Source organism: Tachysurus fulvidraco, chromosome 13 (assembly GCF_022655615.1).
Source record: "Tachysurus fulvidraco isolate hzauxx_2018 chromosome 13, HZAU_PFXX_2.0, whole genome shotgun sequence".
NCBI lineage: Eukaryota > Metazoa > Chordata > Actinopteri > Siluriformes > Bagridae > Tachysurus > Tachysurus fulvidraco.
The window spans coordinates 6782308-6799382 of record NC_062530.1 but is presented as its reverse complement, the minus strand read 5'-3'; the positions used below and the strand labels follow the sequence as shown (position 1 = coordinate 6799382).

The following is a 17075-nucleotide window of genomic DNA, read 5'->3' as shown; positions in this document are numbered from 1 at the left end:
AACATCAAATGAAAGCTCCACTCCGTCGCTCACGCTGCCAAGGTGAAGTCCAGCTTGTTACATTCCAAATGCGCACTTTATACGGTATCCCATAATAGCTCATGCACCCTACCTAGGGAACTCTATAGTCACGAAGATTCTTATTGGTATTTAACCTTTGTTTCCGTTGTCAAGGAAGCGCGTCTGTGGTTGTCAACCATGCAAAAACTATTAGTTGTGCGCGTTTGTATGTACTTTAAACGATAATATAAGGCTTTTAGATAAAAATAATAATAATACTAATAGATTAATATGTCCGAATTGTGAGTATGTATTATTCTTTGCAAAAGTGGTAAAATTATACTTTAAAGAAGAGACTGTGGAATTTTGAAAGCTAGGTGACGTTAGCACTCCAAGCTGGATGATCGTAAACAGTAGCACTTTAACAGAAGGTTAACAGAATGATCCTTCATCATCTTCATCATCGTTATCATCTTCATCATCATGCCGCTTTTTAGTGGCACGCCAGAAATCCAAAGCAGGTCTGAAAAAGCTCTTCATCAGGATGCAAATGCCAAAGGACACACTTTTTTATTCGTATCCTTTTCCCCCGTGTGCAAAATGTATTGTAAGATTTATTTACAGCTTCTTGTTAATGACAGAGGAATCAGGAACATTTTATAACCTTGTTGGATTTTTATCTCTGGTGATTGCTGAAGGTTAAATCCTGAGCACAGGTTTTTACATTATCACATGTTCTCTCCATGTGCGTGTGGGTTTCTTTGGGGTGTCCTGGTTTCATACTACATCCCAAAAAAAAAACAGCTGGTTTAAAAAAAATGCTCATGAATGGATTAACTGGCATCCTGTACAGGGTATGTATATACTCCATGATCATTTTTTATTAAACCAGTCCATTTACTGGCTGGTTTATTTTGGGGGGGTGTAGTACTGTATACCCTGTACAGGATGCCAGTTCATCCATCCATGAGCAATTATACCCTGTACAGGATGCCAATTCATCCATCCATGAGCAAAACCAGTTTAAAAAAACATTGTAGACACTGCTCCAATGTAATGTAGTAAGTGTACAGCTTGTATAACAGTGTAAATTTGCTGTCCCCTCAAAATAACTCAACACACAGCCATTAATGTCTAAACTGCTGGCCACAAAAGTGAGTACACCCCTAAGTGAAAATGACCAAATTGGTCCCAATTAGCCATTTTTTTTCCACGGTGTCATGTGACTCGTTAGTGTTACTCGGAAAGTCTCAGGCGTGAATAGGGAGCAGGGGCCTGTTTCAGAAGGGAGGTTCAACCAACTCTGAGTTTAAACTTGAACTCTGAGTTGACAAACCCTGAGATGGGAAACTGAGTTTTCGGTTACAGAACAGCTGAAAAGAGTTAGTTTTATTAACTCTAAATTGACTATAAAAAGCCATTATCAATGGAGCGCAGATATAACGAAGTCACCATGGCAACAGCATCAGACAAAAAAAGTCTGCAAGCATATGGAGAATTTTAATACGTATTTAAAAAAACAAAACAAAAAAACCTTTAAAAGGTATATTTTGAATGTAAATTTCTCCCTCTAGTTACACACTTTGTTTAATTCAAGGATAGTTCATGCAATTGTATATTGTTTATGTGAAAGCATTAGAAGTGCAGTTTCTTGTCTCTCCTTATTGTTCAAGTAGTTGAGGTTGATTTGGGATTTAGAAAGTAATTAATAAGTAAGTAGACCAAATTAGTCGGATAAGCAGTAGAAAATGAGTGTGTGAGAGAGAGTGAGTAGACCAAATTAGTAAGTTTACCAATACTTTCTAGATATAGTAATTAATCTAATTAGACTTGTTGGAGATGTAAGTTACTATGGTAACTGACTCTGAGTATAAGTTACCTCTCGTTCAGAAAAGGGCTTAACCTGCTTTCTCGAGTTTAACATACTTCCCTTTCTGAAACGGGAAACCCAGAGTTTCCCTCATTTCAGGGTTAACATACTCAGAGTTTTCACTTAACCTCCTTTCTGAGACAGGCCCCAGGTGTGTTAACTTTGGTGTGTTACGTACATCAGATATCTTAATAAGTGCACTCCAATCCTTTAATCTGTCTGTTAACTGCATAATTTGTAAATAGTTTTTTTTCTACTGTTATTTATTTTAATGCAAGACTTTAATCAACGTTCAAACATATACTCGGTCTGCCCAGAGGGTTTGTGTTTAACTGTGGACCATGATGCGTTCCTTTAACTCACTTCTTTAACTCACCGCTTTATCAGAAATATTAGAGCAGGTCTGGATGGAGAGGCTGAAGATGACAGGCAGCTTCTGGTCCGGGAACAAAAGGCTTGTCGAGCTCGAGCCCGTCAGTACTCCGTGGAAACAAATCGGCGTAGAAAGTGAGATTTTGTTTCACTCAAAGTTGTTCAATGCAGATCATACTCATTTCTACAGCCCATTTTAAAACGGAATAGTAACGCTTTCACTGATCCGTAGAATTATAAGATTCTAAAAATAATTATATTATAATATTACTTAAAATAGTAATCTTATAATAAGTAGAATATATGCATATATTCATGATATATATATAGATTTATATACATGATATATATATATTTTTTTTTTTCCAACACTCAGTCTGTCCATGTAAGAGAAGCACACATACATGTCACATACACTGTTATTCAACACTTTGGTTTTTTAACTAGGATTTACTTCCCTGAAATAGATCCTGTAATCAGTAACAGTAAAGTCACTTAGATTAGACATCAGTAATTGGACTACCCACTAATTTAGACAAAAGATACTGAGACAACAATTATTTATGGGTGACACTCTGTGTGTGTGTGTGTGTGTGTGTGTGTGTGTGTGTGTGTGTGTGTGTGTGTGTGTGTGTGTGTGTGTGTGTGTGTGTGTGTGTGTGTGTCAATAATCAACAAGATGGTGGTGTGATATGCACAGTGTGAGCTGGAGTTACAGTTACCATCTTTACCTGCAGCAATTTCTCAGTAATTAATAAATAATTTATATAGAATTACATTCTAGTTATATTTAATGTTGTGGAATGTCTGTGAAAGGGATCCTGTTATCACTTACCTTATGGCAGCTAAAAAGTCATTCCTTTTTCATCCTTGTTATTCCCTCTATTTGTACCTCTAAACTTTGTTAAGAATTATTAATTTATAACTATGACTACTAATACTATTAATTATTTTTAGTAGTAGTAGTAGTGGTAATTAAGTATTCCTGTGTCATTTTTTTTTATATCTGAGGGGTTTGTAAACAGTATATATGACTACAAATGAAGATGATTTTTTTTTTCGTATTATTTCTATTATTTAAAAGAATATTAGATTGGATGTAGCTTAGATTGGAGGCTCAAATTCTGGTGCTGATATTATTCAATTTTACATAAACACATACACGTAGTCTCCATGTGTGCCTTTATGATCAGCTGACATTAACATCAGTTATGAAAATACTTCAAAATACTCTGAAAATTCAGTTTAAATGCTGGAGCATCTACCATACAAGGTCCCGTCAATGAGTTGTTACTACAGACCAAATAACATATTAGAGCAAACTAATTAATATAAGCCTGTGATGTGTTTCACAGATGGCACTATTGAGAGAGAGCAGATCTGCTGTTATATAACTAATAACAATCAACAGACTGTGCACTTAAAATAATTCACGCATGAAGACCTAGTGATGCAACATGACGTAAAATGTTTTATTTTTGTATAATTGTATGGTCTAGAGTGTGTAATTCTTCTTATACCATAGCATTTTGCCAAAGATTACAGTGATTTGTTTAAATGTCTGTCTCTTACACATCCTCCTCTCAGGGCACTGGAGGACAAGAGGAGGCAGCGGGACATTCAGGAGCAGAGATTGAGGGAGAAAATCCTCCAGAAGCGTAAGCAGAGACTGCAGGAAGCCACAGAGCGTTTTCAGAGGTCTCACCTCCCTTTGTCCCAGAGGACAAGACCAGGTCAGTCTTCTGTAACCGACACTGTCCATTCTGTCCTCAGACAACCAAATCTGTGTCTGATCTATGACCCATTTCAGTTCATTAAGGGAATAGTTGAGGGAAATTCCATTTGAGTTTCAAGTGTTCTGTAGAAATAAAACAATACCTATGCACATTTCATTTTTAGCATCTTGGAAAGCACAAGGTACATTTTTCTCTTATCAGCACCAAACATACCTCAAACCAACTGGACCATCTGGGTTTGGAGAGAGGAGTTGGAGTAAAATAAATTCAACTAACACTCTTTTGTCTGATTTAAAACCTCAGCATATGCTGTTTAAATGTTTAGCTTATAAGTTTGCATGTAAATGCACATTTATCACACATTTTTCTGACAGTAAATCTTCCGTTTGATGCCTTGTATTATAGTACTGTAACTTTTAATGTTAAAGCTCCTTTACCAGTTTGCCAGAATAACACTTTCAAAACACTGTGGTATCCACTGGCTGTGAAAACTGAGTACAATATTATACATAATCAAGTATACAAGTATCTCACAGAAGTGAGTACCCCCGTAAATATTGTATAATATCTTTTCATGTGACAACACTGAAGAAATGACAATTTGCTAAAATGTAAATTTGTGTGTACTGAAAAAGTTCTGCAAAAACATTGCCAAGAATCTGAGCTGCAGCACAGTGGCCAAGACTCATCAGAATCAGAATCAGGTTTATTGGCCAAGGGACACAATGAATTCCTGTTGGTGAAAGTACAGACATAAATAACACTATACAAGACAAAACAGACTATACAAGACAAAACAGACTATACAAGACAAAACAGACTATACAGGACAAAACATACAATGTATATGACAGACAACAGAGTATATGACAGATCAGTAATGTACATATAGTGTGAGACTGCATGGTAGTGCAAATAATAGTATTGTGCATCAGGTACAAAAAAGAGTTTACTTTAGAACTTTTATACAATATACATCAACAGTAGTGTGTCTAACATATACGGATGATGTGATGACGGACAGTTCTGATAATGCAGTACTTATAGATATGAAGCAGGGAATATAATTATGATCAGTTGTTTATCAGGGTGATTGTCTGGGGAAAGAAACTGGTGCTGTGTCTGGCAGTTTTAGTCAGCAAAGTTCTGTAGTGCCTGAGAGAAGGGAGGAGCTGAAAGAGGTTGCGTCCAGGGTGCGAAGGGTCAGTAGTGATTTTTACTGCCTGGTTTCTGGTTCTTCTGTGGTACAAGTCCTGGGGCGTGGGCAGGAGAGCACCAATTATTTTTTCTGCTGTTTTAACTGTGTGTTAAACAGCGCTTTAACAGGACAGGTTCCACTCAAAAAAAATGGTGGTGGAGTGTCATGATCTGGGGCTGCATGAGTGCTGCTGGCACTGGGGAGCTACAATTCATTGAGGGAACCATGAATGCCAACATGTACTGTGACATACTGAAGCAAAGCATGATCCCCTCCCTTCGGAGACTGGGCCACAGGGCAGTATTCCAACATGATAACAACCCCAAACACACCTCCAAGATGACCACTGCTTTGCTAAAGAAGCTGAGGGTAAAGGTGATGGACTGGCCAAGCATGTCTCCAGACCTAAACCCTATGGAGCATCTGTGAAGCATCCTCAAACAGAAGGTGAAGGAGTGCAAGGTCTCTAACATCCACCAGCTCCCTGATGTCTTTATGGAGGAGTGGAAGAGGACTCCAGTGGAAACCTGTGACACTCTGGTGAACTCCATGCCCAAGAGGGTTAAAGCTGTGCTGGAGAATAATGGTGGCCACACAAAATATTGACACTTTGGGCCCAATTTGGACATTTTCACTTAGGGGTGTACTCACTTTTGTGGCCAGCGGTTTAGACATTAATGGCTGTGTGTTGAGTTATTTTCAGGTGACAGCAAATTTACACTGTTATACAAGCTGTACTGTACACTTACTACCTTACACTGTAGCATAGTGTCATTTCTTCAGTGTTGTCAAATTTTTTTATTTACATAAATGTGAGTGGTGTACTCTTCTGTGAGATGTAGTATATATACTACGTTGTGTTACTCGTGCAAACTTGTGCAAGTTTGACCACCAAACTTGCATAGAATGACTGAGGCAAAAATCATTTACAATTAAATTTTTAATATTTGAACAAGGTGTGAATAAAATGTGGCTTTCACTTACAACCAGTTTTGGCTGGATATTTCCAGTTTGATTTGAGGACACCTACAGTTTCTCTATAATTTCGCAGTACTTTCTTTGTTTTTGAATGCTGTCCTGAGTGTTATGAGTGTGCTTTCATTATTATTATTATTATTATTATTATTATTATTATTATTATTATTATTATTATTATTATTATTATTATTATATCTAGCCTCAACTACAAGAGCACCTAACTTGGATGAAGCACTTATTTGTATTCAGGGGGACCAAACCCCCTACACTCATGGCTCTTCGTTCTTTTCTGGCACTTCTACCCTCAGCAGGTAGGTAGCAGGGTACAAATACTTTTCTTTTATGTGGTCACTTCAAGAGCATATCATTTATACCTTGTTGTTGCCAGTAAAAAAAATATTACTAGAGCAAAAATAATCAAATTTTATTGTTACTATTAAAACTTCTCCTTTAAAGCCTGTCAAACCTTTAGTTAGTCCATTGTTGTCTGGTTCATAACTTTGAAAATCTCTTTTTAATAACACTGGTACAACAGAACCAGGTACTCAGCACCTGTCTATTTTTGTATACTAGCTGCAATCCCTCCCCTAAACCCCCAGGGGGCTCTAGCGGTCCTCGGAGCCTCCGCACAGTTTCTGCAGCTCAGTCCTTTGGCAAGCTCATACAGGAGAGAAGCCTGAGTGACTTTAAAACCAGCCAGCCTCTCTTTATGAAACAGCTGCAGGGGAATCTAGTAAAGTCTCAAGAACAAACACAGGTATGTCTGTAAGTGATTTTAAGGTTGGAGTTTGAGGGTGATTGAATAAATGCCTACCTATTGTTTTTGCTATTCACTGAAGATATGTGGGTTTGAGTGCAAAAGATTTCTATGAGATGTTAGATCACCATTTCAGCATCATTTCCTGATATTTACATCTAGATGTATTAAACAACTTGGCACCTTCGTGGCAGACTACCCAATTTTTAGGTGAGGAAAAGTATCTAGGAACAGACTGTTTTTATTCATTGAAAGTAAATAACTCTTAATATTTGGTTTCATATCTTTTGCTTGGAATAACTACATGGCCCACCAACATCATCAATCCTTTTTATTCTTCTTTTGTGATGCATTTTCAGGCTTGTGTCACAAATGCTATCATTTGGGTAAAGGTCTGTTGATTGGCATGGACAGTCTTAAACCTTAGAATTTGTTACTCTGTTGATGTCCTTCGTTCTCTTAGCAGTGTGTTTTGGGTCATTGTCTACATGAATAAGTTCCTCCTAATTAGACTGGATGCATTTCTCTGTAAATTGAAGGACAACATTTATTTTGTACACTTCTGAATTCATTCTGTTGCAACCATCATGAGTAACATCATAGATAAAGATTAGTGATCCTTTTCTAGAAGCTGCCATGCAAGTACAAGCCATGACACTGCCACCACCATGTTTCACAGGCGAGCTTGTACGTTTGGATAATAAGCAGATCATTTCTTTCTCCATAGTATAACCTTTCCATCACATTAGTAGAAATGAATCTTGGTTTCAGAACTTTTGTGGCTTATCTCTGTACAGTCTGTTCTTGCAATTCCTACTGTTTATGATTGCATTTTGTTCTGTGACCTCAATACTATACTTACTAAATCTTTGAATAATGGTTTGTGATGCCTTCAGTCCTGCCCTTTGGAAGATGTTGGTGATCTCACTGACTGTTGGTTTTGGGTTTTTCATCACAATTTTCACAATGTTTTTGTCATGAATTGCTGTTCTTCTTCTCGGACAACCCGTTAGGTGTCTGGTTGTTAGTACACCAGTGATTTATTCATTACATTCCAAATTGTAGTTTTGGCTATGACCAGTGTCTCTGCAATATCTATGACAAATGGCTTCTTTTTTTTTTCCATTGACAACTCTCTGGTCTTCATGTTGGTTTTTCCTTTTAAACAACAAATGCAGTCCTCATAGTTAACAAACCAAGCAATCAAACCAAGAGGAGATATTCAAAGCTATTAATTGTTTGATTCCAAACAAATAATCTGACAGGACACACCTGTTCAAGAGGAAACACCAGTCACACTCTCACAGTAAACCCTGAACAAATAGAACAATATCAGTTATGTGTAATACTGATGTCGGTGAGTGTTGAGGAGAGTGTGTGGGTGTTTGAAGGGAGAAACCTGTGGGTGTGTGCTAAGGGGTGTGGATTTTTCTTAACAACTGGTTAAAAAGAAATGACACTTCCATTCTAGCCTTGAGCTCCACCTGCAACAGCGAGCTGGAACATCGTCTGAACAAGCACAAGGGCCCCATAAACAATCCTTCAAAACACACACACGGTGGAATGTTACCTGTGCTGGGTAGAAGCCAGCACATAATCACATAATTCAAACCAGGACCAAAAACCACTAATCGTGTTTGGATGAAAGGAGCGTTTTTGCTTTCCGGTCTGAAGAAATCGGTGCTGTATATATTAAAGTCTGACCTAACCCCTGAATGTGACTTTTATTATTAACTGTCTGTAAATATTATTCAATTGAAAACCAACTCCTGGGATTTCCAGAAAGTTTCACAAACTCTGACCTACCTGTCATTTTGTATATAATTACTAGTTATGCCAAACGCTCTTTGTCTATCTCTCTTAGCTTATTTCTGGATTTCATAATATTACGCATCGAGTTATTGAATGTAAAAATAATCAGCTTCCATTCCTGTCTCCAGTTTTTTCTTTCTGCCTTGTAAAATTATAGTAGTGCATCTTATGTTTTGTGGTAGAACACCTTTACCATGCTTTATTATATTATATTTGGTCTCTCAGCAGCATCGAAGGTTCTAAATTAATGTTTATTAAGTTAACAGTTTATGTTAAGTTAACAGATACACATACACTTAATACACATACACTTAGATTTTACATACACTTAAGGTTCTGTTAAATTAACAGAATTTGTGTGTTATGCTTCAAGGGTGTTTGCTTGGCATCAAAATCACAACTGGTCAAATAGTGAATGAAAACTATGAAAATTATGTCAGTTTAAAAGTAAAAGCCCACATAGCACTTTTTGGCACTTATTTGTAATATTGCATTCAGCATTTCTTATACTGTAACTCTTCCACATTGGCCAACTATTGCCTATTTTTCCTGACATATCCCTTATAATTCTGCCAGATGCCATCACTGCATCATCCATATAAGTTCTGGAAACCAAGAGGGTCATGGTAAACGTTTAACATCTGTCTTTTAGTGCTTTTCAAACCATGATTTTGTTTAATTAATAACTGTTGGAGGATATACACAAATTTAATTTTCAAACTTTAAACCAAATATTTTCTAAGTCAATTTTAAGCAAATTTTACTGTTAGCATCCAAACACTACAGGGAATACACATTATAGTGGTAAATATATACTTACCCAGTTATGTGGGTGATATACACATCCATAAGTAGATTAATATCTTGCTTTATTGATTTTAGGACCACATTGTCACTCAAATTCGCCATGCAGAAAGCCTGTCGAGCCTGGACAGTTTGGAGAAAGAGGTTCTACATCATGGCTCTGGCAGTAATCCTGACAGCCTGGATCCACCAGAAGTCCATGACACCAGAATACTATCAATACAAAGGCAGCAAAACTACACAAATCCACCAAAGAGCTTCCTGGAGAAGGCAATAAGTCAGCAGGTTCTGCCTTGTTCTTCCAGTTCTTCATCACCTTCACCTGTGGAAGATGAAACATCTCATGAGGACCAGAGTGTCAAGCATTTCTTAAAAGAAGTAGAACAGTGCAATATAACAGGCCAGTCCCAGATGTCCAAAATCCAAACTACACTTCCCTGCCAAATGCAGGTTCTTGCAGGTGCTTCTGGACATACAGTTCAGCAGCATGGAACAACCACTCAGGGAAGCATATTGTGGGACAAAAGCACAGTAGCAGCCCCCTGCAAAATGCAGACAGCCTCGGATACTATACCTCTGGAATACTTAAGCATGGATCAACGGTCCAACAATGGTGCTGGTGAGTTCTCGAAATGCACTAAGCAAGCTCCCCAGACAGCCGGCAGATGTTTATACAGCGGTGCTTCTGATCTGAACAAAGTCTCTCCCAGTTTGGAGAACTCGGTCTCACAGCCGGTAGAAGCGGAGAATTTGAGAAATATTGAAAAATATAACACAGCAGATGATCCAAACTTAACAGATGAAAACAGTGACAGCAGACTGGCAAAGGACATTTCGCCTAGTTCTTCCAAACTGATAAAGGAGCCAGATGAATCACTTTTGGACTCTTTGACCAACCATATTGACCTCAAGAGCCGCAAAGTCCGATTTCTGAAAGGAATCCTTAAAAATTGTATAGAGGACGGAGATGCCAATTTGAGTTACACCCCAGGCCATTTTGCTTTCAGCAAACAAATGGCCATAGCTGTTAGGGACAGTCTGGAGCTCACTCGGTCTAAAGGCTCTGACAAAGAGAGCAACAAGTGCATTAAGAAGAAACTTCGCTGGTTAGATGAAGTGCATATTGATGGAGGCGAAAATAAGCTGGCAGAAACTAAAAGCAGATCAACTCAACAAGCTCAACAGCCTTTAGTGAATCAGCAGCAGGGATCGTATCTTTCAAGATATATGAACATACCTGCAGATATACCAAAGAACAATATGACTTCCTCTGGCCCAGGTGAGCCCAACTCAACAAAACAAGCTTGGTCAGATGTTGGGTGTCAGAAGGAAAAGAAGCAGGAACCGACAGGGGTATCCAGAGAAGATAAAGCAGCTTCCTGTGCTGCTGGACTGGTTCCCCAACATGCACACTCAGCCAAAACTGGCATAGGCACTATTTCTTCCCACGCCCGGAGGGGTATCATCATCAGGCCGCAATCTTCCAGTCAGAATCTTCATATGAGCAGAATCCAAGGGAAGGTCCTGGTGCCTCGGCCTCCTCCAAGACCTGAGGTAACCATCAAAACAGGCAACACCGATGAATGTTCCCAAGAAAAAGCTTGTCTGGCAGTGGAGCAGATTCTATATAAGGACTATACAGAAGTTCAGCCTGCACCTCAGAGCAAGATTCTCAAAACAGATGATGGCACTATATTGGCCCCAGTTCAACATTACTATGGTAACTACAACCTGTGCCAATCAGATGGGCAGGTAGGCAGCACTACTATCTGCTTTCAGAAAGGTATCTTGGATCGTACACCAACTGATGATGAGATTTCCCTGCTCTGGAATGGAGTGCGTACCGCTCTAGCCAGCAAAGATGGTAAGAACTGCATCAGCTTAAAATTTCATTTACAATAAGATATGATTTTTTTTTAGTTATTGCACAGGCATCAAAACATAATTTATTTTTATTCATAAAAGTTTAGCAAATCTAAAACCGTATAGCTGAATTTTATGAGCACTGACTCAGGAAGGAAAGACAAGTGTTGCACACTGTTTTGTTTAGTTGATTAAAAATTGGTATCTTTTCCTATATTTTATATATATATATTGCACATTAGAGCAACATAATACAATAATCACAGGCTACCAGACTGCTGCATGTCCATGAGTTTTCATTGCACCTTGTCATATAGTCAAACAGGAGTCTGTTGAAAGAACTAAGCTCTCTTTGTGTGTTGGCAAGTTCAGCAGCTTTGCTCGAGATTCTTTGGGGGTATTTTTCTAGAGTTTTTGCAAAGGGCTTTTTTGTAGAGTTGTATCAGTAGTGTCTGTTTGCTTTGGCTCTCTGTAAACACTGCACCACTTTTGGGATTACTGTCTTGCTGAAATGAATCCACACGATGATAGAATTGTTATTTATTCTGGTTCTTTTATTTTGTTATATTTAATGTAATAAGTTATATATTTCCAGTTTCTTTCTTTTACTTCTCCCTGCCTGACACTGTCCACTTAGGTGACTCTCGAAGCTTGCAGACTCACAATGGACCATTGTCTGCTTTGCCTCAAACTCATGCCAATTTGTCCCATGTTACTATCGAGGGTGATAGCCTGTTCAGTGGTGTCAAGGCAGTTGCAAGAATGGGTGGCTTTTTCCTGTCATCTAACCATGGTAAGCAGCTAAAGGCACAAACGTAAGATGTTAATTAATTTGCCAAAGCCATCCTTTCAAAAAGTCTGTTATGATTCATAGTGCATTATGCATTGTCCAGCTTTTAGAAACTCAGTGACAAGCTGTATATTCTCCAGCTGAAGTACATCATAAGTTGTTCATTTTTGATATTAATTTTGGAACTTGTTGCCCCTGAGCTTTTCTCAGAGGTGAAAGAATCTTAGACGTGTCTAAAGTCGTGGCCTAATGGGCAAGTCGGGGCCTAATGGTTAGAGAGTCTGACTCATAATCCTAAGGTTGTGGATTCGAGTCTCGAGCCAGCCTCGACTGAGGTGCCATTGGAGCAAGGCACCGACCCCCCAACTGCTCCCCGGGTGCTGCAGCATAAATGGCTGCCCATTGCTCCGGGTGTGTGTTCACGGTGTGTGTTCACGGTGTGTGTGTTCACTGCTGTGTGTGTGCACTTTGGATGGGTTAAATGCAGAGAACAAATTCTGAGTATGGGTCACCGTACTTAGCCGTATGTCACGTCACTTTAGTGTGTGGTGAAAAGTGTACATTTTCCTCTGGATTTCCATTTTCGTGTTGCGGGAATCAGCAAGAAGTCCAACATGATGACCTGCTCTGGAGAATAATATGGTGAAAAACAGTGCTCCAGCATTAGGTTACAGGAAACCCCCTGTTCCTTATTTTTGAATTTAACTTGCTGCCCCTGAGCTTTTCCTATAGGTGAAAGAATCTTAGACATGTCTTTAGTGTGCGATGGAAAGAGTCTACTTTTCTTTGTATTTCCATTTTTTTCTGTTGTGGCAAACAGCAAGAAGTCCAGTGAGACGACCTGTTCTGGAGAATAATATGGCGAAAAACAGAACTCCAGCATTAGGTTACAGGAAACCCCCTGTTCTTTATCAGGTACATCAATATGTTTATGTATATAAACACATGCCGTCATCCTCATGCTATTGACCAGAACTGTGCTTTTTTAGTTACATATCAGGTGTGTTCTACCATGTGTAAGCCTATAATTGAAGAACCTTGTTTAACAGTGATAATAGACATCTCATACTAGAATAGACCAAATAGGGTTTGGTTCAGGGTTCACTCAGGACAAGGAATCCCTGTTGAACTGGATTGTAAGTGACAATTCATTTTAACCGTCTATGTTTAGTCTGGACTAATGCACAATGGTTATGTCTACAAGTCACACTGTTTGTGAATCTTACATATATATTTTGGTTGTAGGCTACCGTGCCAATAACTGCAAGCAAAACTGACCAGATGGTGCATGATCAAGGTATTGCACAAGATTCTGTTACAGCCAAACAATAAGTACAATCCAGAGAATCAACAATACTGTACATTGTAAATATTAGAGCCTCAACTTTCTCACTGTCTTCTCTGTCAGTTTCTGATGCGATAAACGGTGATGAGCAGGTCGCTTTACACTCAGCTCATTTCCAAAGAGCTGCTGAGGTCCTGCAGTCACAACGAGGACTCAGTGCTCTCTCCCTGGAGGAACAGAAACTCCTGCAATCACTTGATAGGCTCAACCAACGCCTGCAGTGTAAGCTTCATCTTTCAAGTTCAGAGCTTGTCAGAACAGGCATCACTTATAATTACACTTTACATGTCATACTCAGTTGTATTCAGAATAGTAGGTATAGCCAAACTAATTATCAGATGATAGCATGAAAAGCCCAACTGACAGCTCCATAATGATCATATTGACAGTCGAGACAAAGGTTACTACACAGGGGCATTACTATAATTACCACATTTTTACCATAGGAACCTTTTACGAACACTGGTGGGGGGGGGGTTTTCCACCAAAGGAATTTTTTTGTACAATTTTGGTCAATTTTTAGTTCAATTAAACATTATAGTTCCTGCTCCAGAGTTGGTACTAGGAGGTTTGCTGAAATTCTGAACAATGCTGGTTGGTCAAACATAAGTACATTTATCTGTGCATTAAAATTTTGGATGATAATTTTGGATGATAATTTTGGATGATAATTTTGGATGATGTCAGAGTCACTTGCTATTTTGCATAATGCTTACTTTTCCTGCAGTCTATAGTTCCAGTTGCTGTGCTGGGAACACATAAGTCTTGTTTATTACCTTATTTCTTTAATTCCTAGAAAGGTACCTGAACTCCAGTGTAAACATACCTGTTACTATAAACATATAGCTCATGTCAAATTTAAAAGTAAGATGTTTATGAGCTTCCAGCTGCACATCAAACCGGTCGTAAGCTTAGTATTTTCTGTAAGCTCTGACTTGAGGGTGTTTGACGTCACGGTATAAATAAAGCATTGTCTTTCTATAGAAACTATAGTTCTCTGAGCCTCAGAAAACACAGCTCCATGTTGAATCACTAAGTTGGATGTCATAATTACTCTCAGTTTGACATTGATTTACTTGAGTATTTCAAATATAAGTATTATATTTTTGTATTTTCCGATTTGCGTGTATGGAAACTGACAGCATCGCCTATAAAATGTTTTCAGTGCACCACAGTGAATAATTTTCAAAGGACCTATAGATTTGTTTATTTGTTATTTAACTGTTATAGTTCTTAGTTAAAGACTGTTTTTTAATGAGCAGATGTGCAAGATGTGGCTGCAAGGAACCCAGGACTGAAAGGCATCGTTGCCTTGGACCCGGCATATGTGAGTATTACAAACCTTTTCAACTGCTAATTTTTCTAGCTCATCTCAAACCTGTTCCATACTTTTCCACCACAAACGAACTTTTGGTACCACGTTTGGTACCAGTAGCAAAATGATGCAGGTCTAGAATCAAGAAGCAGTGAAATAAGAATTTTGGTATGACAACAACTTAACAACAAATGAATTTATTTACAGTACTTCATTAATCTCAATGAGTCAACGGTCTCCATAAGAAATAATTAACACTGTAATTATCTATGTCTAATTTTCAACAGGTGTTAACAGAAAGATAGCGTTAATTAGTAAACTATAGAGGTATAACCGTATGTAATACATCATTTAAAATTAACAGAAAACGCAATAATTAAAACATATAGACAAATACATACAGTATATGAACAGAATGCACACTCATTTTTTAATGGTGTTTTTTGACTGTGTTTAGTCTAGAGATGTACATCAGGGACATGCGCATTTTATAACAAGTGAAGCAGCCCTGCCACACCCTTTGTTACTGAATAGTCAGGGTTCACGGTGCTTTAAATTATGCTAGTAGTTCATTTATATTTTTGAATGATAGAACTGCACAAGCAGGTTTAACAGTAGAGACCAATTATGAACTAGAACGATGTAGCAGAGTTGGATGAACCAGAATTTAGTGACACATCATGCTGACACAGCTGGTTTTACTACGTCTGGTTTTTTTCACTGCTTCGGGGTGGGTGGTGGGGGGTGGGGCATAGAGCTAGAGTTCGATTCAAATACAGCTGAGGGCACAAAAAGTATGAGGGGCACTAAACAGGTACAGAGAGTCATCATGTACTTTAACTAAATAAAGTATCTTAAAAGGTTAATAAAAAATGTAGAAAATTGTGTTTCCTTCTCATTGTGGTGTGACAGAACCTACTCTCTCTCTCTTTCTCTCTCTCTCTCTCTCTCTCTCTCTCTCTCTCTCTCTCTTTTACTCACAACTGCAGAACCAGTCTCCCCAGCCTGGCGAGCGTTCACGTGCCACCCTGCACAGGTACCACAGTGGCCCAGCTGACAGCCGCACCCGCCCTCACAGACGCTACTGACTTCACCGCCCTTCTATCCCAGCGTGTCCCTTTAATCCTTACTGACAAGCACTTTATCACTCTTACACTCACTTGAAACCAGCAGGTAGTCAGTATTACACCACTGACAACCTTTTTAGATGTTTTTTAGAACAGACATTTTTGTTCTTTTTCTGAATTAAAAAAAGGTCAGACAAATTTGCGATGTTGAGTGGTGTGAAAAAGTGTGTGCCCTCTTCCTTTTTTTTTTTTTGCAGGTTTGTCACACTTTAATGTTTCAGATCATCAAACAAATGTAAATATTAGTCAAAGATAACACACGTAAACATTACATGCAGTTTTTTAAAGAAGGTTATTATTATTAAAGAAAAACAAAATCCAAACCCACATGGCCCTGTGTGAAAAAGTTTTTGCCCCCTAAACCTAACTGGTTGGGCCACCCTGAGCAGCAAGAACTGTAATCAAGCGTTTGCGATAAATTGTAATGAGTCTGTTACAGCACTGTGGAGGAATTTTGATCCACTCATATTTGGCAATTCACCCACATTGGAGGGTTTTCGAGCATGAACCACCACAGCATCTTAATAGGATCAGGTCAAGACTTTGACTAGGCCACTCCGAAGTCTTCAATTTGTTTTTCTTTAGCCATTCAGAGGTGGACTTGCTGGTGTGTTTTGGATCATTGTCCTGCTGCAGAACCCAAGTTTGCTTCAGCTTGAGGTCAGGAACAGATGGACCGACATTGTATTTCAGGATTTTTTTGGTAAACAGCAGAATTCATGGTTCCATTTATCACAACAAGTCTTCCAGGTCCTTAAAAATGCAAAACAGCCCCAGACCATCACACTACCACCACCATATTTTACTCTTGGTATGATGTTTTTTCTAAAATGCAGTGTTACTTTTATGCCAGATGTAATGGGACACACACCTTCCAAAAACAACTTTTGACTCATCAGTCCTAGGAGTATTTTCCCAAAAGTCCTGGGGATCATCAAGATGTTTTCTGGCAAAACTGAGACAAGCCTTTGTGTTCTTTTTGCTCAGCAGTGGTTTTGGAACTCTCTTTCTTAGGGTTTGTTTGATGATCTGAAACATTAAAGTGTGAAAATGTGCAAAAATATAAAAAATCTGGAAGGGGCCAACACTTTGTCACGCCACTGTATGT

At 38.6% G+C, this 17075-nt stretch overlaps 1 protein-coding gene across 2 annotated transcripts; it reads left to right on the top strand.

The window, feature by feature from the left end:
- Positions 1-157: 157 nt before the first annotated feature.
- On the top strand, positions 158-16285 carry cep126 (centrosomal protein 126). 2 transcript variants are annotated; one of them, XM_027139249.2, is made up of 12 exons: positions 159-576; positions 2258-2377; positions 3830-3975; positions 6354-6465; positions 6728-6911; positions 9606-11391; positions 12028-12183; positions 13001-13095; positions 13426-13477; positions 13589-13747; positions 14788-14852; positions 15830-16285. In XM_027139249.2, the coding sequence occupies exons 1-12, from the start codon at positions 545-547 to the stop codon at positions 15926-15928; spliced, it is 3006 nt and encodes a 1001-aa protein (XP_026995050.1). In that variant the 5' UTR covers positions 159-544; the 3' UTR covers positions 15929-16285. The 2 variants fall into 2 exon arrangements, with proteins under 2 accessions (XP_047678778.1, XP_026995050.1); XM_047822822.1 differs by lacking the exon at positions 12028-12183 and having other exon boundaries at positions 158-576.
- Positions 16286-17075: the final 790 nt, after the last annotated feature.

Excerpts from the sequence above, each read along its gene's own strand:
- cep126 (XM_027139249.2), top strand. The coding sequence starts at position 545 with ATGCAAATGCCAAAGGACACACTTTTTTATTC. Across the intron at positions 6,912-9,605 it reads AGTCTCAAGAACAAACACAG|GACCACATTGTCACTCAAAT; the intron begins GTATGTCTGTAA and ends TATTGATTTTAG. Across the intron at positions 12,184-13,000 it reads TTTCCTGTCATCTAACCATG|CAAGAAGTCCAGTGAGACGA; the intron begins GTAAGCAGCTAA and ends TGTGGCAAACAG.